Raw genomic sequence first — 22,239 nt, 5'->3', positions numbered from 1 at the left:
ATTTTGGTCATGCCACATAGCCTGTGGGATCTTAGTTCCCTGGCCAGGGGTTGAACCTGTGCCCTCTGCAGTGGAAGCGTGGAGTCTTAACCACTGGACTGACAGGGAGGTCCCAACATTAGTTCTTAAAATGGAATGCCATGGAAATCACAACGAGAACCACTTAAGAAAACAAGGAAATCACTTAGGCACTTGCTATGCTCTCCTTTCATCAAGGACCCAACTGAGCATTTTATGAAACGGCAGTGTTCAGACAGAGAATGTGGAGAAAGTTTTCTTTCTCCCCTCATCACTATAATACTGCCAGTGAGGTTACATGCTTCACAGAACAGTTAGTTTAGTTTGTTCTGGGTCCCCAAACACAGCCTGAGTATAACCCATAAAATGCATTTTATTAGTTCCTAAGGGGAATTATTCAATGAACAAAAGATAATTAAAAAGATGCTTTTCCTTTTAAAAAAAAAAATCAATTGTACTCCTTATTAACGGTACTATTCTTTTTTTTTTAAAAATAAATCAGTGTACAGTGGATCAGCCCAAAGTCACTGACAAACTCATCTGAGGCTGCTGAATAGAGCATGTATATTTAAGGAACAGTTTTGAGCATGAAAGTACTTCTACACAGCAAAATTCAGAAGAGGGTAATTCACAAGAAAAAAAATAGAGGAACTTAAGAAAGTGCTACTGACAAGTTCTCCAAAATGTCAGTGAGCCGATTCAGTGGGCTTTTCACATCTTGAAGAAATTGAGGTCATGGGCACAATGTTTAATTCAACTTCCATCTTAATGAAGAGAGTTGCATAAGCGATCAACTTTAATGATGAATATAATTATGAACCCAGAATGAAAAACAGAATTGAAAAAGTTAGAAAACCTGGAGAAAACTTGGAACATAGTGTTCTTTCAGAACTTACTGTAGACCTTCACTTCATAATGCTTTATCATCTCCCCTGCCTCATTAGTGGCTACACAAGCGTATCTCCCAGCATCGTCCTCCTGTGCATTTAGGATCTGCAGAGTCCTGCCTCCTGAAAAGCAACAGAACACCAAAGAATCTCTGAAGTCACACTGGCAGTGGGGTTTGCACAAACCACAAGTTTTACTTGTGGTAAGTCTTACTATTAACCTATTTATTCTTCTCTATGCTGATTCTACAATAGACAAAAAAAACTACAATACAGATGGACAAAATACAACATAGATTGGTAAGTCCTCAGTGCTCTGCTGTGCTAATGATGCTTCATGCTCATTCTGACCCTCCCCTGCCTCTTTGCACACACTGTAACTAAGGTTTTTATTTTTTTTTAGCATTTTTAAAATTAATTGATTTATTTTAATTGGAGGCTAACTACTTTACAATATTGTGGTGGTTTTTGCCATACATCAACATGAATCAGCCATGGGGTGTACACATGTCTTTATAAACAGGTCTTCTGCTTTAGTTATCTTCTTTCTCTCATCTACCTGGCCTATCAGTAAAGACTGATTTTGCTAAAACAGCTTATTTAAATTTTTTTATTTGTTTGCTGTGCTGGCTCTTACTTGCTGCATGTGAACTCTAAGTTGCAGCATGTGGGATCTAGTTCCCTAAGGAGGAATCGAACCTGGGCCTCCTGCATCGGGACTGAGGAGTCAGCAACTGGACCAGTAGGGAAGTCCCTAAACACAGTTTTTCATTATAATTTTTCTTCCTAAAATTTTTCAATGATTTTCAATTGACTAAAGTACAAAGTCAAAACTCTTAAATCTAGGCATTCAAAACAAGACTCCAACGTACCTTTCTGATCTATGTCCTGCCTGCCCTCCTCCCTGACATATATACCTGTGAACACAGTCTACTCAGGAGGGAGGTAAGGAGTATGTTTATTATTGCCTGCATGTAGACAGGGCATTATTACCTTGTACTTTTCCCACACTCGTCATTCTGATGGATCTGAAATCTCCCCTAACTCATTTCCAACCAACAAAGTTCTATAACTTTCTCGAAGGTTTGTTTCAAGTTCTGGCTATGACAAACCATTTCATGACCACTTCAGCCTATGGTGGCCATTCCTTTTTTCATTATTATAAAACTTGTCACTACCTCATTTATTATGCTCTATGAGTACTGATAAAAAATTATCCTGTAAATGCCTGCCAATGCAAGAGATGTAGGTTCAATCCCTGGGACGGGAAGATTCCCTGGAGAAGGAAACGGAAGCCCACTCCAGTATTCTTACTTAGGAAGTCCCCATGGACAGAGAAGCTTGGTGGGCTATAGTCCACGAGGTTGCAAAGAGTCAGATATGACTTGGCAACTACACAACATGACTATTCACAACCCATGATTATCCATGGATTTCTATTGTTAATGAACTTCCTTCCACATGTATCATCCCTACAAATTTCTTAAAGTTAGTGATCATACTTTTAAATGCTTTCTGTTTTCATACATACATATTTCCAAGTATTAATGAGGAATAACAAACTCTGTCAATCTAAATACTAACCTTCAAGGTTCAATTCAACAAGAAGTGAATTTCTACACTTTTTGGTATTCCACATTATACTTAAGCAATTAATCACACTGTAGAATTTATTTATTTGCCTTTTATTTACTTTATTGGTCTTTCAAAAAGAAATTTTACTACCCTAGATTACAAGATTTAGAGATAAAATTAAAAATTAGATAGCAATAGTACAACACCACGAACAATGTAAGTGTTTATATAAAAATAGCAATGATTCTGTTTTTTATACAAGTAGGTGGCACAAACGCATCTTAGGTATCTGAAGTAAGCTAGTTACCTGGAAGAATACGGATATTTTGGTTGGATTCTAAAGGAGTTCCATTCTTAAACCAGGTGATGGTGGCTGGAGGATATGAATAAGCTTCGCAGACCAAAGATGTGGGGCTGTTAAGGATAACAGTGATGTCTTCAGGGCTGCCATCGCCATCAACACCAGCAATTATAGGAGATACTGAAAAAGATTTAAAATTTAATCCAAGAAACAGACTCAGAAACTTCTTTATCTGCGCAGGAGGAGAGGACATATAAAAGGGAATCCTAACACACTGCAGTGTGGACAACCACGGAAACAGCAGTACAGGATATATGGAGGATGCAGAGTATCCAATCCAATCTAAGGTGCGGGGCTGTGAGAGGATTCTCATCAGGGATCACCTCAAGGGGCAGATTTCAAAGTCAGCCTCAAAGAACTGGTACTGGTTAGAAGATGAAAGAAAGGAGAGTAGTAGGAAGTGGAGCACACTGGGAGCAGAGTAGCGTAAACAATGAGGAGCAAGCAGGAAATATACAGAGAATATAGAAAATATACAGAGTTTGGACTCAAAAGGGTCAGTTTAGAAGCAAGAGAATGATAGGTACACTTGTTCCATAAAAGATAATGAAAGCTTTTCTTTTTTTATTATTTTTTTACATTTAAATTTATTTATTTTAATTGGAGGCTAATTACTTTACAATATTGTATTGGTTTTGCCATACATCAACATGAATCTGCCACTACACTTGGTAAAGGCATGAGAAAGAACATCAAAAGAAAAAAAAGACAGAGACAGAGAAATTGGAAAACAAACTAAATGAAAGAGGAGCACTGAATGTGAAATAGAAAAAGTGAAACACACTAGATAAAAGTAGAACATCGTCATATAGTCCTGTTGTTTTTAAACATGGTTGCTCATTAGAAACACATCTGGAGCTTTGGAGGAAAAAAAGCAATACCTGGGGATTTGCATTTTTCAAAAAAGCTTTCATATACATGTGTGTGTGTGTGTGTGTGTGTGTGTGTATGCTCGTGAGCATGTACGCGCACTCAGTCATGTCTGACTTTTTGTGACCTCATGAACTATAGCCCGCCAGATTCCCCTGTCAATGAGATTTTCCAGGCAAGAATGCTGGAGTGGGTTGCCATTTCCTTCTCCAGTGAACTAAACTCATGTCTCTTACATCTTCTGCATTGGCAGGCAGACTTTTCACTGCTGAGTCACTTGGGAAGCCCATATATATATATACACATATATGTATATATGTGTGTGTGTGTGTATATATATACACACACACATATATATAGTATGTGTAATATGTATTTTTTTAGAAAAATTATGAAATTTTGCCTAGTTAAAAAATTTATGACATTTTGATTCTATTTGTTTGAGTTAGTGTGAATAGAATGCTAGATTTCTAATTTATATTCACTCAAAATTTCGATATAGTTCCATGTGTTCTGGCATCTAGTATTACTGCTAAAAGTCTAAAAAAATTATTATCTTGGTGATTAAAAACAATTTGAATGAGGTTTGAAACGTTAATCCAATTCTGAGAATATGCAGAAATATTATTTTGTAAAAAAAAATAATAATAATGAGGGCCTGCTCTGTGGTGTTGGAGAAGACTCTTGAGAGTCCCCTGGACTGCAAGGAGATCCAACCAGTCCATTCTGAAGGAGATCAGCCCTGGGATTTCTTTGGAAGGACTGATGCTGAAGCTGAAACTCCAGTACTTTGGCCACCTCATGCGAAGAGTTGACTCATTGGAAAAGACTCTGATGCTGGGAGGGATTGAGGGCAGGAGGAGAAGGGGACGACAGAGGATGAGATGGCTGGATGGCATCACTGACTCGATGGATGTGAGTCTGAGTGGACTCCAGGAGTTGGTGATGGACAGGGAGGCCTAGCATGCTGCGATTCATGGGGTCGCAAAGAGTCGGACACGACTGAGCGACTGATCTGATCTGATCTGATCTGAACTAGAGCAGTGGAGAAAGGAACAGGGAGGAGGGGACAACTAAAGAAGGATTTAGAAAACCAAGTGTCAGGACTTGATGATAGAACTTAAGGGGCTAAGAAACCAAAATCAAAGGTAACTTCCAATTTTCGTGCTTGGGAATGAACCTAGGTAAATTGCACTGAGGCAAAACCAAGAGAAGATACGGAAAGACCTGCACATTCAGGAGGGGAAGATGGTTTGTTCAGTCTGACTAAACGCTTGTAAGAATTCCAGGTAGAAATGTCCAAAAAGCAATTGTATATAGAAATCTGAACCTTGGGAGAAAGATCTGGGTGGCAGGTATGGATTTTTAAAAGTCTCCAGTTGATAGGAAATGATAATTAAACCTCTGGGAATTAAATTTGTTACCTGATGAGACTACAGTAAAACGAGCAATGAAATAAGGATGAAACATAAGGGGACCTAACGTTTAAGAGATGGATTAAGTAAGAGTTCATAAAGGAGAGAGAAAGATAGCAACCAAAGGTGTGCAAGGATAACTAGGGAAGGACAGTGTCCAGGAGAAAGGGATACATCATTTAGGGATCCAACCATGAACATAAGAATTGAACAATGTTTGATCTAACAGCAGGTAGTCTTACAACAGTAGTATCAAGAATGGTGTGGGCAGAAGCTTGTTTTTAGTGGGATAAGATGGATAGACGGAGTGTTGACTATATGAAGTGATGGAGGCAACAGAAGATGAAGCTGGAGGTAAGGCAGACAATGGGTATGACTGACAGACCAAAGAAGTGGGACAAGATACAGGATGAAGGGCAGAAGCAGTAATTGTGAACAAAAAGGATAATTCACCCTCTAGGAAAAGAAAGGGTAAGAACACTAAATTATGGCTGGGTAGACTAAAACTTGCAAATATACACACTTAAATAGCCTTAACTTTTTATGAAGTTGGTGAAAAGAAGACTTTGATTCAGATCCCTCATCTTCAATGAATGAATGAGAATGGCAAGAAATAAGCACCCAGAAAGCGAGTAGGAAGTGGAGGAAGGAATATAGTCAGATAATATAACTTGAGATGCCTGTGATATAGAATAAGTGATCCCCACGGGAGAGAATCCCCAGGGAGCTGATGTCTCCTGGGAAGGGTCAGAGTTCAATTACTGCAAGGAGCTGGAAACAGTTTGAAATCTAGTTTCCAGAGGACAGGGGTAGGATCTGGACATGAGCCAGTACTGGGAGGTCAATCACTGGTGGGAGGAAGGGGTCATGAGGAATTTAGAGATCTAAGAGAAGCAGCAGGCTACAGCAGCGGGGAGGAAATCCCGGGCTGGGTATTTGACTTTCAAACACTGATGGGCATGCAGGGAAGATGAGTTTGTTACAGGACAATTGGCTCACGAACTCTCGTTGTTATTGATTCAGGTAACAGGTGCTGGGGCTGTATTTTTTCAAGATAAAAACAGCTTTGCCTTAGGGAGTTTATATTTTATATAAGTATTACTTATATATAGTATTCATTTAATACTTACTTATACATTATCCAGTATTCTGACTTAGCTTTTCTGGCTGACATGTCTCTTCTACTCAACTAGACTGTAAGCTGCCTGAGGACTGTATCCTGTATGAGACTAGCTATTCCACTAGTCTAGCCAGTAACTATCATAACATACAAGTAAAGAAATTAAAAAATAGCCAGAATTTGCATCCTCAAGTATAGTCAGTCTGTTTTAGTAGAATGAAACACGTTTTGATATCAGTAATCAAATGCAATATATTTAGGTGGTACACTTTAAATTTCTAATGTGAGCAGAAATCTGGACTCTATTTTAATGTTATTTTTGAGAAATAAGTATAACTTTAATGCTGCAGAAACTGAACGTACAGTTATTTCACCATTCTTAGACCATTTGTTTTCATGGTATAGTTTTTCTTGTGTTCAAAGGGCTTGATATTCAAATGTACAAGTCATCTGTGTTAAATGAGAAGGAAGCCATTTTAGATTTAAAACCTACACTTGTGGTCTCAGTGTATGTTTTAACCTGGGAATCTTCACAGCTCATCACTGACTCAATATAGAATTTACACATTGCACATTAATCTCCAGGGGAGGGAATTTATCTAGGAAAAAGAATCATTAATCAAATGGTAAAAAACAAAAAAATTGCAATTTCCAGGTAATTTACTGCACAGTAGTACCCTCTAAGATTTTTTAGGTATTAATGAGTTAGCAAACAAATAGATAAACACACATAAAAACAGAGGAGCAGCATGTTATGTGAAGGAAAAGAAAATCTACAGCAGTCGCCCACCCCAGTACGAGCAGCCCCCAGTACTGATATATAAGTTAGCAAAGGGAAGAAGAGATGATGTGTTTTAAGACAGAGGAAACACATTTCTAAAATAAAAGCATTTTAATGCTGTTTTAACCCTTCAGCCTCACAAGGGATTGTGTTAATTCATTATCACTCATGAGCAAGCATAAAATTTTCATGAGTTTGTCCACATTTATTCTTCATCTTAGTTACCAACAGAGATTCCAGTATGTACAATTACCAATAATGGCAGACTCCCCCAAAGAAATGATAAAATATCTCACATTGAGCTCCTTTCATTGTTAACCTGCTTCTCTTTTACTAGTATTTGTTTTTCCTTTATTACTATTTATTTAATGTATATCTTATTCATAGTTGTGCTTGGTACAAAACACAGTCCTGGAAACGGTAGGTATGCCAAATGGAATGAATGAATGTATAAATTAATTAATGAAAGAAAATAAGCAAATGTACACAAGCTCTGGTCCAGGTAGAAATACTAACTAAACAATAAAAGAAGGGAATTGAACTTGTTGCCATGGCTGATTCGTCAAGATTTGAAGCAATGCTTACACCTACCCAACACATTAAGACTGAAACTTTTGCTCTTGTCACCAGCTGTATTAGATGCCAAACATGTGTATCTTCCGGTGTGTGACACTTGGGCATTCACAATTTGAAGAAAACGGCCACCAGACATAAGATGATGAGTGTCATCTTCTTTCAGGAGCTGACCATCTTTATGCCATGTTATTTCTGGTACTGGATTCCCTGTAACAAAAGACATTTCTGAGTGCTGGCTAATTATCACGTCTACAATTGGTAACTAAAAGGATGCAATTTAAACAGTGCTGCAATGAACACCGGGGTACATGAATCTTTTCACATTATGGTTTTATCTGGATTATACTCCAATACAAAATTAAAAAATAAAGAAAGGGATGCATTTTTCATTCATTTCCCTTTTTAATTATTCTACTTCTAAAAGAATGGAAAGCTATTCATTTTAAAATAAATTTGCTAACATAAATGAATTTACAATAATAATCATGCTTATATTTTTAAAATCTACAAGTGAAATAGTTATATTAGTCTTTGTGTTTAACTAAATTTATACCATACCTTGGGCTTCCCTGGTGGCTCAGATGGTAAAAAATCTGCCTGCAATGCAGGAGACCTGAGCTTGATCCCTGGGTTAGAAAGATCCCTATGGCTACCCATTCCAGTACTCTTGCCTGGAGAAGTCCATAGACAGAGGAGCCTGGTGGGCTACAGTCCATGGGACTGCAGAGTCAGACACATCTGAATGACTAACACACACACACACCACCCCCCCCCATACCTTAGGTTATTACAATTAAATATTTTCATAATAAAATACATTTAAAAAAGAATGGAGCATACATTTTTACTAAAATTGTTACTCATGAATACCTTTATATGCATATTAAATTTCTAAAGAAGATTTTATATTTTGGGGGGAAAGCTGCAAATAAGGAAAGCCTTTAATTAAACAATTCAACAAGCAGGTATTTTGTGTTTATACCAGGATTCTAGCATAGATATATAGATAAGTAGAAAGACAGAAATACATAGTACTATTCCTTTAATATTTATAGCCTTTAGAAAAAATACCTTTCATATTTTAACGGGACTTTTAAAAATACTGTTTTAAATTGCTCAGATTTTTTTATTTTGAAAATGTAGAACTATAAAAACAAGTTCTGTTAGGAAAATGGACTAGGATGATATACTAAGGCTCAACTGTATTGGCAATGAAGTCTGTTCTTTAGCCCTAACAGGGCAAGAAAGCAAGCTCACAGGTTCACCTAACTGCTGAGTATAGACACATGGCACTCTGTGTCCTGACCTCACATTTCAGGAAGAGACCGCGGGCCTCACCCAAATAGAGACCCTGACAGAAAGGCCCATCCGTGCAAGCATGCTACCAGCTGACCCAGACAGAATCCCAAGTTGAGTTGCATGGTGAAGAACTATCTCTGCTGAAGCAAACCTTTAAAGTCTGGAATTGGAGACCCTCAAGTGTGCAGACACCACTGCAAGGGATTGGTTAAACATGACACTTCATAAGAAACTAATAAAGCCCCAATAACAAAACAATTGACCCTAAAAATGTGGAGATCTATGAATAATCCTCTTAAAGAAGACTAGTAAACAAAATTAAGAAAATAATGCACAAACAAAATGAGAAGTTCAACAAAGAAATAGAAACCACAGAGAAAAAACAAAACCCCCACAACCAAACAAACAAATCCTAGGGCTAAAGAATACAATGACCGAACTAAAGAATTCAAAAGAAAGCCTCAACTTCAGACTTGACCAAGCAAAAGAAATAATCAGTGAACTAGAATATTGGAAGTTATCTAATCAGAGCATCAAAATGAAAAAAAAGAATAAAGAAACATGAAGAAAGCCTACAGGAGTTAGGAAGTACTATCACCAAAACAATATATACATTATGGGAATCCCAGAAGGAAAAGAGAATGAGAAAGCAAGAGAAAGTATATTTAAAGTGATAATGTCTGAAAAATTCCCCAAATAGACATTCACATTCATGAGCCCCATAAGATCCCAAATAGGTTGAACTAAAAAGGGCTACATTTAAATACATTATAACTAAATTTTGAATGCAGTAAGAGGAAAGCAACATATCACACACAAGGGAACTCCAGTAAGTAAGAGTATAGGCAGATTTCTCATAAGAAACTTAGAAGGCTAAGAGAGACTGGCCTAAGATACTCTAAAAAAAAAAAAAACAAAAACCAAAAGCCAGTCAACCAAGAATACTAAAGCTGAAAAAATATGAATAAGAGGTTTTCCCAAGCAAACAAAACCTGAGAGTAACAAACAAAAACCAAAACCACCACCAGACCAGTCTTCTAAGAAATTAAACATGGCATTCTTAAATGGAAATAAATTAGATATTAGAGCAGAAATAAATGAAATCGAGTACAAGAAAACAACAGAAAAGATATAAAACTAACACTGGTTCTTTGAAAAAATAAAATTTATAAACCTTTAGCTAGACTAAGAAAAAAAGAGAGATGAAAGAGCATCAAAATAAATAAGATTACAAATGAAAGAGGAGACATTACAACTGATACCACAGAACTACAAGAATCATAAGAGACTACTCTCCAAAATTATAGCCAACGAGTTGAACAATCCAGGGGAAAAGGAATAAATTCTTAGCAATATAAAACCTGCCAAGACTAAACCATGAGAACACAGAAAATTTTAAACAGACCAATTACTAGTAAGGACATTAAACCAGAAATCTAAAACCTCCCAAAAGGGAAAAGCTGAGACCAGATGGTTTCAGTGATAAATTTTACCAAGTCTTTAAAAAGGAACTAATATCAATTCTTCCCAGACTCTTTAAAAAATTGACAAGGGAACATTCCCAAACTCATTTGAGAAGGCCAGCATTACCCTGATACCAAAGTCAGGTAAGAAAGAAAACTACAGGCCAATATCCCTGATGAATACAAAACCAAAATTCTCAAAAAAAAAAAAAAAAACAAAAACTAGAAAATGGAATTCAACATTAAATTAAAAGGATCATGTACCATGATCAAATGGGATTCATCCCTGGGATTCAAGGATGGTTCAAGACACACAGAAAATATAATACATCACATCAACAGAATGAAAGATAAAAATCATATATCCATATCAGTAGATGCACAGAAGCTTTTGACAAAATTCAACATCTGTTCATGATTAAAAAAAAATCTCAACAAATCGTATATAGAAGGAACATTCTTCAATATAAAATAGGCCATATAACAACTCTGCAGCTAACATCATACTGAATGGTGAAAGAGTAAAAGTTTTTTCTTTAAGACCAAGATGGGAGTGCCCATTCTCACCATTCCTATTCAACACAGTATTAGAAATATGAGCCATATAATCACACACAAAAAAGAAAAGGCATCAGTATTGGAAAGGAAGAAGTTGTCTCTGTTTGTAAATGGCATGGTTATAGAGAAAATCCTAAAGATTCCACCAAAAAAAACCTATTAGCTTTAATTAACAAATTCAGTAAAGCTTCAGATACAAAATCAAGATAAAAATCAGTAGCATTTTACACACTAACAACAAATTATCTGCAAAAGAAATTTTTAAAAATGTAATTTACAATAGCATCAAAACCAAAAAAAAACTTAGTAATAAATATAATCAAGGAAGTGAAAGATCCCTATATTGAAAACTATAAGACACTGATGAAATAAATAAAAGAAGACACAAATAAATGGACAGATATCTTGTATTCATGGGCTGGAAGAATTAATATTGTTAAAATGTCCATATTACTCAAAGTTATTTATAGGTCCAATACAATCCCTATGAAGATTCCCATGGCATTTTTTTTAAACAGGTACAGGAAAAAAAAAATCTTAAAATTTGTTTGGAACTACAAAAGATCCTCAATGGCCAAAGCGATCCTGAGAAGGAAGAACAAAATGAGAAGCATCACATATCCTCAGTTAAAACTATATTATAAAGCTCCAGTCATCAAACCAGTAAGGTATTCCATAAAAAAGACACACAGACCAATGGAACAGAATTATAAATGGAAAGAAACTAATACATACACAATCAGGAGGGTTGCTGCTGCTGCTGCTGCTGCTGCTAAGTCACTTCAGTCGTGTCCGACTCTGTGCAACCCCATAGATGGCAGCCCACCAGGCTCCTCCATCCCTGGGATTCTCCAGGCAAGAATACTGGAGTGGGTTGCCATTTCCTTCTCCAATGCATAAAAGTGAAAAGTGAAAGTGAAGTCGCTCAGTTGTGCCCGACTCTTAGCGACCCCATGGACTGCAGCCTACCAGGCTCCTCCATCCATGGGATTTTCCAGGCAAGAGTACTGGAGTGGGGTGCCACTGCCTTCTCTGTCAGGACGGTTAAGAATACTCAATGGAAAAAAACAGTCTCCTCAATAAGTTGTGGTGGGAGAACTGGATATTCACATGCAAAAAGAAAAACTAGATCCATATCTTACACTACTCACAAAAATTAACTTGAAATGGATCAAAGACTTAAATGTATGACCTGAAACCCTTAAACTCCTGAAAGACAACGTAGGGGCAAAGCTCTCTGACACTGGTCTTGGCAATGATTTCTAAGATATGACACCAGAAGTACAGGCAACAAAAGCCAAAACAAACAAACAGGACTATATCAAACTAAAAAACTCTATACAGCAAAGAAACCATCAACAAAATGAAATGGCAACTATGAAATAGGAAGAATATTTGCAAGCCACTATCTGATAAAGTGGTTAATATTCAAAATATGTAAGGAACTCATATAACTCAATAGCAAAACACACACACACACACAAACATACAAAGGATCCAATTAAAAATTTGGCAAAGGGCCTGAATAGATATTTTTGCAAAGAAGATATTCAAATGGCTGACAGGTACAAGAAAAGCTGTTCAATGTCACTAATCATCCAGGAAAAACAAATAAAAGCACAATGAGATAGCACTTTACACTTGTTAGAACAGCTATTACCAAAAACATAGGAGTTACAGATGTAGAACATAAACTTATGGTGACTAGGGAATAAGAGAGGGGACAGATAAATTGGAAGGCTGGGACTGGCATATACACACTACTATATATCAGACAGGTAACTAATAAGGACCTATTATATGGCACAAAGAACTCAGATAACTAACAAAGATCTACTGGATGGCACAAAGAACTCTACTTTATACTCTAATGACCTATATGGGAAAAGAATCTAAAAAGAGTGGATACACGTATATCAGATTCACTTTGCTATACTCCTAAGACTAACACAACATCGTAAATTGACTACAGTCCAATAAAAATTTAAAAAAAAATACAGTCAATGGCAAGTGTTGATGAGGATGTGAAAAAAAGGAATCCTTGTACACCTTTGGAGGGAATGTAAATTGGTATAACCTCTATGGAAAACAGTATCACAGTTCCTCAAAAAACTGAAAATAGAATTACTATGTGTTCAACAATCTGAAGAAAATGAAATCACTATCTCAAAAGAGACATCTGCATTACCATGTTCACTGCAGCATTATTCACAATAGCCAAGACAAGGAAACAAACGAAGTGTCCATGGATAGATGACTGGATAAAGATAATGCGACATATGCAAAACTCTACATGTAATTTAATGTTATTATTAAACACTATTATTCTACAATATATAATACTAATATTAAATACTATATATATACACACATATATATAGTGTTTATGACTGGATCATGGAAAAAGCAAGAGAGTTCCAGAAAAGCATCTATTTCTGCTTTATTGACTATGCCAAAGCCTTTGACTGTGTGGATCACAATAAACTGTGGAAAATTCTGAAAGAGATGGGAATACCAGACCACCTGACCTGCCTATTGAGAAATCTGTATGCAGGTCAGGAAGCAACAGTTAGAACTGGACATGGAACAACAGATTGGTTCCAAATAGGAAGAGGAGTTTGTCAAGGCTGTGTATTGTCACCCTGTTTATTTAACTTATATGCAGAGTACATCATGAGAATCGCTGGACTGGAAGAAACACAAACTGGAATCAAGATTGCCGGGAGAAATATCAATAACCTCAGATATGCAGATGACACCACCCTTATGGCAGAAAGTGAAGAGGAACTCAAAAGCCTCTTGATGAAAGTGAAAGTGGAGAGTGAAAAAGTTGGCTTAAAGCTCAATATTCAGAGAACAAAGATCATGGCATCCGGTCCCACCACTTCATGGGAAATAGATGGGGAAACAGTGGAAACAGTGCCAAACTTTATTTTTCTGGGCTCCAAAATCACTACAGATGGTGACTGCAGCCATGAAATTAAAAGGCACTTACTCCTTGGAAGGAAAGTTATGACCAACCTAGATAGCATATTCAGAAGCAGAGACATTACTTTGCCAACAAAGGTCCGTCTAGTCAAGGCTGTGGTTTTTCCAGTGGTCATGTATGGATGTGAGAGTTGGACTATGAAGAAGGCTGAGCGCTGAAGAATTGATGCTTTTGAACTGTGGTGTTGGAGAAGACTCTTGAGAGTCCCTTGGACTTCAAGGAGATCCAACCAGTCCATTCTAAAGGAGATCAGCCCTGGGATTTCTTTGGAAGGAATGATGCTAAAGCTGAAACTCCAGTACTTTGGCCATCTCATGTGAAGAGTTGACTCACTGGAAAAGACTCTGATACTGGGAGGGATTGGGGACAAAAGGAGAAGGGGACGACAGAGGATGAGATGGCTGGATGGCATCACTGACTCGATGGACGTGAGTCTGAGTGAACTCCGGGAGTTGGTGATGGACAGGGAGGCCTGGCGTGCTGCGATTCATGGGGTCGCAAAGAGTCGGACACGACTGAGCGACTGATCTGATCTGATATATATGTGTATATATTTATATATATATTTTTTTTTTTTTAGTATTATCCAGCCATGAAAAAGAAATCCTAACATTTGTGACAACATGGATAAACCTTGAGGACATTATGCTAAGTGAAATAAGTCAGACAGACAAAGACAAATACTGTCTGATCTCTCTTATACATGGAATCTAATAAAATCAAAGTCACAGAAACTGAGAACCCATTAGTGATTGTATAGGGAGGGGGTTGGAGGTGGGATAAATAAGTGAAGGTGGTCAGAAAGCACAAACTTCAAATAACAAGATAATAATCATGACTACAGTTAACAATACTTATTGTATATTTGAAAGCTACAAGAAAGTAGATCATGAAAGTTATAATCACAAAAGAAGTGTGCAGCTGTGTGAGGTGATGGGTGTTAACAGTGTGGTAGTCTGTGTGTGTGTGTAAAATCCTTATGTTGTTCACCTTACAGTTACGCAATACTATATATCAATTATATCTTGATGAAACAAAAATAAAAAAGAAATTTCTAAAAACCAAGTGAAACATTAAGAAGAAGCTAGAAGGCTCAAGATAAGATGTTATAAAATTTAGGCAGATGGTCTCTATGCAAGAGTTGTTACCACATCGTTTTAAATAAAGAAGAAAACAGGTTACATAATGTATACGTGACAGTTTTTATATCTGCCTTTCTGAAATGAAAATACTTCCTTGCTTTCATAAATGTATTATGGGGCATCTAAACAACAAAGCAATACATCCATTGACTCTTCCTTACAACTCTTACGTTCTGTAAAATGTATGGGCTGCTCCAGTTGTTCCATTAAAACTGCAAGGTCATGCCTTCACTAAAGAGATGGTCTTGGAAATGTTCTCTCACATATTTATTTGTATTACATGCAACACAATGATTCATGGAGAAAGCCAGTAAAAGCTTTAGAATTTTCATTTTTATTCATCTCCATTCACTTTATTATACACAAACATGTTAACTAAAGGTGACATTTTTGATCATAATTGATGGTGGGTAACTATTAATGATGCTATCCTTTCACCAAAATTATTTCTTTGAAGAAAGCAGTAAGAAGGAAAGGAAGGTGCAAACATGGGGATGAAAGAAAAACTAATAGGAGGTGGGAAAGAAAAATCCTACCCACAAACAGAAGACTTAAAAAAGAAAAGCAATTTACCTAATTGAAAGAAAAGACCAGCATGTATTTCTTTTTCTGTCTCTGTTCCATGCTTCTCTCCCTTCCTTTTTTCACTGTTAAGAATTTCCTTTTTATCTCCATAGAATCTGAAAGATTTTTTCCTATATTTCTACCACCTATATTGGTCTAGAATTCAATTTCAAATGCCTTGATTATTCTCAACTAATTGTGATGTAAGTGAAGGCAATGAATAGCCAGTGAGCTGAGGAAAAATCAAAGAGCTGAGCCCCTTACCTGTCACTTCACAAGTCAGTGTAACACTCTGCTTCTGTTTTACTTTCACATCTTCAAATGTATTTTCACCCATGATGTGAGGTGGTACTTTGAAAAAAAAAGACAGAAAAAGGAACAATTATAACAGCAATTTGGTTATTTATAGGTATCTATTTTATATTTTTTTATTAAGCTGTACCCTTTAAAACAATCCAAATTCTCATTATTATTTGTTTACTAGAATAATGTTACCATATTGCTTGATCAATTCTAAGATAAACTATAAAGTTACATGTCATAAATTCAATTATAATGAATTTTATTATATGTAAATCATAAAATCCAGATAAATCTGTCAAGAAGTCAATGAGTAACAAAATCTATGAGACACTTATTTCTCTCTCTACAATTCAGATACACACTCACATTAAAAAAGTTATCACAGCCTTAGAACACTGGTGAACAATTGTGAACTGACAAGACATGGCATTTCAGCCATTTTAATCCAACTGATTACATACAAGCCATTCTAACATTGAATTCTTGCCAAGAGTGGCAATCCAGGGGCCAAAGAATATATAAATATAAGATCAAGCTGCAGATAAATGTTAAATCTGCTTCCACAATGTGTTTAAGACAATTTTATTTTTTTCTGCTGTTGTTCAGTCACTCAGTCATGTCTGACTCTTTGTGACCCCATGGACTGCAGACTGCAGCACGCCAGGCTTCCCTGTCCTTCACCATCTACCAGAGTTTGCTCAAACTCAGGTCCACTGAGTCAATATTGTAAACTGTATAAATACCTAATACTGAAAGCCGGAAGATTTTTCTTTCTTCACCAGCTGCGTTTCTTACAACACATGTGTACTGGCCAGCATCTTCTGTTCTGGTCTGCATCAATCGCAGAATCCTACCTCCTGGAGAAGCAAACCACCGGATGACTCAAAAAGAAATCTGCAACTTTACAAGTTTGCCATGCAATGCTGAATTTTAGTAAAATTTAATCGATTCACTTCAAAGTCTTTTAAAATGTATTTATGTCGAGTTTTTAATAAATATCACATTTTGAGGCTGTATATAACAGAATGGATAATTCAGAACAATTTTCCAGTTTAATGGACAAAGAAAGTTAATATAACCCAGGTGACATCAAGCAAGAAATGGAGTTTCACAGAGGTGATGTTTGAACATAATCTTGCAAGGTAAAGTATACTTTAACACAGAAAGGAGTCAAAAGATACCACTGTAGCTGGAGCACGAGGATACAGGGGTAGAAAGTAGGTGTGGCACCTAAAACAGAACAGGGGAGAAGACAGTGAGAGATGAAACTAGCTGGAGTGTGGCCAATTCTGAGGATTCTGTGGGTCCTCAAACGCTAAGTTAAGGAATGTAGGATTTATTATGTTCACTAAAGGCCATCGCTATCACTAAGTCGCTTCAGTCGTGTCCGACTCTGTGTGACCCCATGGACGGCAGCCCACCAGGCTCCCCCGTCCCTGGGATTCTCCAAGCAAGAACACTGGAGTGGGTTACCATTTCCTTCTCCAATGCATGAAAGTGAGAAGTTAAAGTGAAGTCGCTCAGTCGTGTCCGACTCCTCGTGACCCCATGGACTGTAGACTACCAGGCTCCTCCGTCCATGGGATTTTCCAGGCAAGAGTACTAGAGTGGGGTGCCATCGCCTTCTCTGCACTAAGGCTATGGAAGTATGTAAACAAACAAAGTCATGGTATGATTCATACTTCAGAAAAACAACTGTGACAGAATGTTTAGGAAAAGATTCCCAGTTTTCCATGGAACATATGAAATGGAAACATTAGAAAGAATACTACACCAACAACCCAGATTGGAATGACATCAATTATACAAGAGATGGATGAAACCATGAAGACTGACAACCAGTTTTCAATTTGAGTTTCATGGAATTCTAGAGCTATTTATATCAAAGTTTATGAGGGCCACCTCCCTTATGAGCATGACTCTGATTTTTTTTCCTCCTTATATTCTGAATTCTACATAATGAAGAAAGACTGGTAGACTAGGAATGAAACTGATATGCTGAAGGGTGTGATCTGGAGGAAAATTCCTCTTAAGGATCAAGGAAAGAGGAGTCAGCAAATGAGACTGAAACAAAGCCAGCAGAGAACAAAGAAATATGCTGAAAGAGCAGAGTCCTTGAAATCATTTGAGAAGTAATTTCTAAGAACAAAATGTAAATCATTTCTTAGATTTTGTAATAATTTTTCATTTGGTATATTTTTGCTTAGTACCCTGAATTTGAACTAAAACAATTGAAATGGTTAAACATAAAATTTTCTTGTAAATATTCACCTGGATCTGAATTCATCAGGAATTTCCATCTGCTTTCTGTTTTTATAAACAAAGCAAGTCCTCATTGAGCTTTTTTTTTTTTTCCCTTTAAGCAACCTACTTATCCTCAACCCATTGAAAGATGAACTTTGTTTAGCATCTACTACCAAATTTAGTCTTTTCTCTCAGTTGAATTTAAGTAAGCAAAGTTGAATACAAAAATTCTCTAAACATGTCAAAAAACATATTAATTAAGAAAAGATTCAAGCACTCACTGCTACTTCAAATTAGTGAGACTGTGAGACCATAATATGATGCCAGTTGAAAGATATTATTAAAACAATACAATTTTTATGAGTAATTGCTGGCTCAGCAAACCTCAACCTCATAAATCTCATGATCTTTCTTTTCTCTTTGTTTCCTGGTCCTCTCCCTCATTCCAGTGAAAGACAAAAAAATAAAAAAAGATGACAGTAAATTAGACTTAGATGGAGACATTTCTTGTACCTATTAAATTTTATAGTCAGCTATCTGTTCTTGGCAGGTAACTTCATAACAATAACAGAGGCTTCAACAATGAAAAACTTGACTTAACGTCTCAGGAGAACTAATCTTAATGAAACAGGAACGTGCAGCTGATCAAGGAACGAGTCATACACCATTCATCTGATTCTCAGTCATCAACTGCACAGCACACATGTTCAGACTGTAAAACTGAATGACTCCTCTGGCAGCGTCACAAGGTGAAATACTTCTACTGTGTTCGCTCAGGGATCTCCATTTGCTAGTCAAGCAAAACAAAACTATACGATAAAACCAAAACACTACTCCTGTGAATCTATTATAAGCCAGAGTACATCACTCTGTCTTGACTTTTTCATTTCCAGGAGCTCTAATGTAGTTATATTTAAAAAGTTTCCTACTTTTTCAGCAATTGAGAATGCAAAAACAAGGATATTTTTAAGAGAAGAAGATAAAGTGTCCAGGTTTTTGGTAACCAAATTATAATAAAATCTTTGCCATCAGTATGCATTCTCTAAGATCAACAGAGGATGGAAGTCTCAAGAAAATGAATGCACTGTAGGACATGGGAAGGTTTCCCAGGATAGGGAGACCCAAACTTTTTAGCAGGTTGTCTATGACAATAAAGGCAAACACGTTATTGGATGCTTAGGATATAAGCAGGCACTGTGTTAGCTGCTTTACACATATTAACTCATCTTTATAAAAACCCCTAAATACTACTACTATCTTCACTTACAAGTGAAGAACGGAGGTTAGCAAAGTGAAGTAACTTGCCGGAGCGCATAGATCTAGTGTTGTAGGTAATGTGTGCATGCTCAGTTGTGTCTAACTCTGTGACTCCAAGGACTGGGGCCTGCCAGGCTCCTCTGTCTATGGGATTATCCTGGCAAGAATACTGGAGTGGATTGCCATTCTGCTCTCCAGGGGATGTTCCTGAGCCAGGAATTGAACCTGTGTCTCCTGCATCAGTAGGCAGATTCTTTACCACTGGGAAGTCCATTATAGGCAATAAACATTGCTAATAATTATTTTCATTTATATATTTAATTATAGGCAATGAATATAACAACTACAGCAATGGAAATTTCTCATTTAGTCCCTATCATTTATACACCAAGATCTTGAAGAAATAGATAATAGGATATTTAGATCTAACTCAAATACTAGGAAAATATCTTTTCTGAAAAATCTTTCAAAAGTGGGAATTTAAACTTTGAATACCCTTAGGGGCAGGGGGCTCATTACCTCTTAAAATAGTTCATCTTGACTTTCAACAACACAAATATTGTTTTAAAGTTGTTTGCATTCAGACCCAAATCTGTCCCTAGAATTTTCCATACATTAGCATTACTTTTAACCTCTGGAACTACATACAACCAACATAACCTGTTCTACCCCATGGCTCTTCAAGTATTTAAATGTAATTTTCACTATGAGATAATAAGGTTACACAAAGTTTATTTTTTCAGATTAAATGGAATCAGGCATATAGCCTATTTTCCAATTATTGGCCATCATGGTTATGCTCCATGAAAATATTGTCAATAAATACTTCTTACATCTTCCTAATGAGTAAGATAAGTCCAGAGTACAACCGGTCTTGTCTTACTGGTAAAAATATATTCAGGTGGCAAAACACTGTATTTGCTTTTCCCAATAAAACACCTTACAATGCTAATGCATACTCAATCACTAACACAGTTCAGAGATCTTTTCATATGAAGAATTCTGAAGCAATATCTCACCCTAATTTTCATCACTGGTTTTTGAAAGCGAGTACAGGAGTCTACTTAACTTTCATTTTGTTAGGTTTAATTCAGAAGTTCCAGAGTAAGATGTGTTTGAATTCAGATGTCTTCATTAAACACATTAGGTATTCTTCTAAGTACCCCTGCTTTTTATTACCCACAGACTTGGAGAGATTATTTTCTTAGTCTGTATCCAAGTCATTAGTGAAAGGAGCCAAGGGTAGATTCCAGGGGCATGCCCCAAGACATCTCTCTCTACACTTAACACTGATCTATAAAGAATAAGATAATAGATTTTCCTACATAATTAGATGAGGAATCAGCAGAGTATCTTCTATAATAATGATAAAGTCTTAGCTCAAAAGAAACTATCCCATCTTGGAAATACAAATCTCACTTAGAATAGCCATGAATAAATTCAAACACTTTGTTTGAATATGGAGATATGTTATATAACATTATACCCTCTAGGCTCTGGTTTCAATTCCAGTACTTCTTTTCATTCTTCACTTTTCAAATTAGTTTGTACTCATTCTAGCATGAATGCTCTGACATCCCCATGAATTAAGTAATAATCAAGTGCCAAGACTACTCTTTCACAAGGATCCAGAAATATTTAGAGATTTTCCCCATTGTCCTATAGCTTCTGATGTTCCAAAGTTTTTTCTTAATATGATCAGTAGGTATTATAGTAAGCAGTTAGCTCAAAAAAGGAAAAAAATAAAACATGGAGATATGAGAAATTAAGGATAAGCTGTGGCCACAGGAAGCTAACCAGATTACCAAGCTACAAGAATTTTTAATACCTGAGAGGATTCGCAGGGAGCTGCTAAGGTTGACGGGCCACCCATCTTTAAGCCACGTAATTGAAGGCAGGGGAATTCCTGAAGCTTCACAATTTAGCGACACTGAGCTTTTTTCCACCACACTTATATTTTCAGGTGTCCTGTGGTTTCCAATGATGCTTGGAGGGGCTGTAAGACAAAGCACCAAATTCTAAATAGTTTATTCTTAAAAATGATTTTCTGGGCAACACTAGCAAAATAAACAATGACAACAATGAGATGATGATGACGATGACTGTGACACTCCTGGAAGTAAAAATGTGAAGGAGCTGCCTGAGAGTCAGAGAGCAACTAAGAGGGGCAGAAGAGGGGAACCCAGAACCCTAGAGAAGACTGGAGTGACCAGCTCCTAGAGGGCAAGTGTGCCTTGTGGACAAAAACATGTGAAACACACAAAGTGGGCTGAGAAGACAAGTTTGGGCCAAGAGCAGAGTGCAGTCAGGATAGTCTGAGGAGGGGTGGCAGGTCACATTGACCCAACAGGCTTGGGCAAGTGCAAGGGCTGGCTTAGAGGAGAACTGGCATGAAAATCCAATTAAGCCAGCACCAGAAGGAGAGGAAACAAGGCTCCACACAGGCCTTGAGTGCCTCTATATGGCCCTCAGTAGTCCAGGGAAAGTTACCCTCCATCATGTTTTCCTTCTGTACAGAGCAGGGCCAGTGGCGCTCTACTTTCAGAGTCTCACAGAATTGAAGCAAGCAGAGGACTGAGTCAATTGGAATTTATCATAATCTGAGATCTTGATTTCTCAACATCAGTCTTGCCTAGGAAATTTTATGACAGCCACTCTTGTTAATACATTGGACCTAAATGTTCTTTCCTAGAGGATTTATCAAATAAAGTATAAAACATTCAAGTAATGCAATAAGCACCTGTTAAAAAGAATGAAAAAAAAAAAAAAACACAGTCTAACTAAAAGATACATAAGACTGATTTCTTTTCAATCATT

At 36.8% G+C, this 22,239-nt stretch overlaps 1 protein-coding gene across 3 annotated transcripts in view; it reads right to left on the bottom strand.

The window, feature by feature from the left end:
- Positions 1-22,239, bottom strand: part of HMCN1 (hemicentin 1) — a 539,309-nt gene that overhangs the window by 149,356 nt on the left and 367,714 nt on the right. For all 3 annotated transcript variants that reach the window (XM_061383493.1, XM_061383492.1, XM_061383494.1), the window contains exons 46-51: positions 21,251-21,418; positions 16,665-16,778; positions 15,883-15,969; positions 7,619-7,810; positions 2,788-2,961; positions 915-1,028 (exon numbers count right to left, since the gene is read on the bottom strand). In XM_061383493.1, coding sequence (XP_061239477.1) covers positions 915-1,028; positions 2,788-2,961; positions 7,619-7,810; positions 15,883-15,969; positions 16,665-16,778; positions 21,251-21,418 — 849 coding nt within the window. The remainder of the gene's footprint in view (positions 1-914; positions 1,029-2,787; positions 2,962-7,618; positions 7,811-15,882; positions 15,970-16,664; positions 16,779-21,250; positions 21,419-22,239) is intronic.

This window comes from Bos javanicus, chromosome 16 (genome assembly GCF_032452875.1).
Source record: "Bos javanicus breed banteng chromosome 16, ARS-OSU_banteng_1.0, whole genome shotgun sequence".
Classification (NCBI taxonomy): Eukaryota; Metazoa; Chordata; class Mammalia; order Artiodactyla; family Bovidae; genus Bos; species Bos javanicus.
Note: the sequence above shows the minus strand (reverse complement) of the source record. Positions and strands in the feature narration are given on the sequence as shown.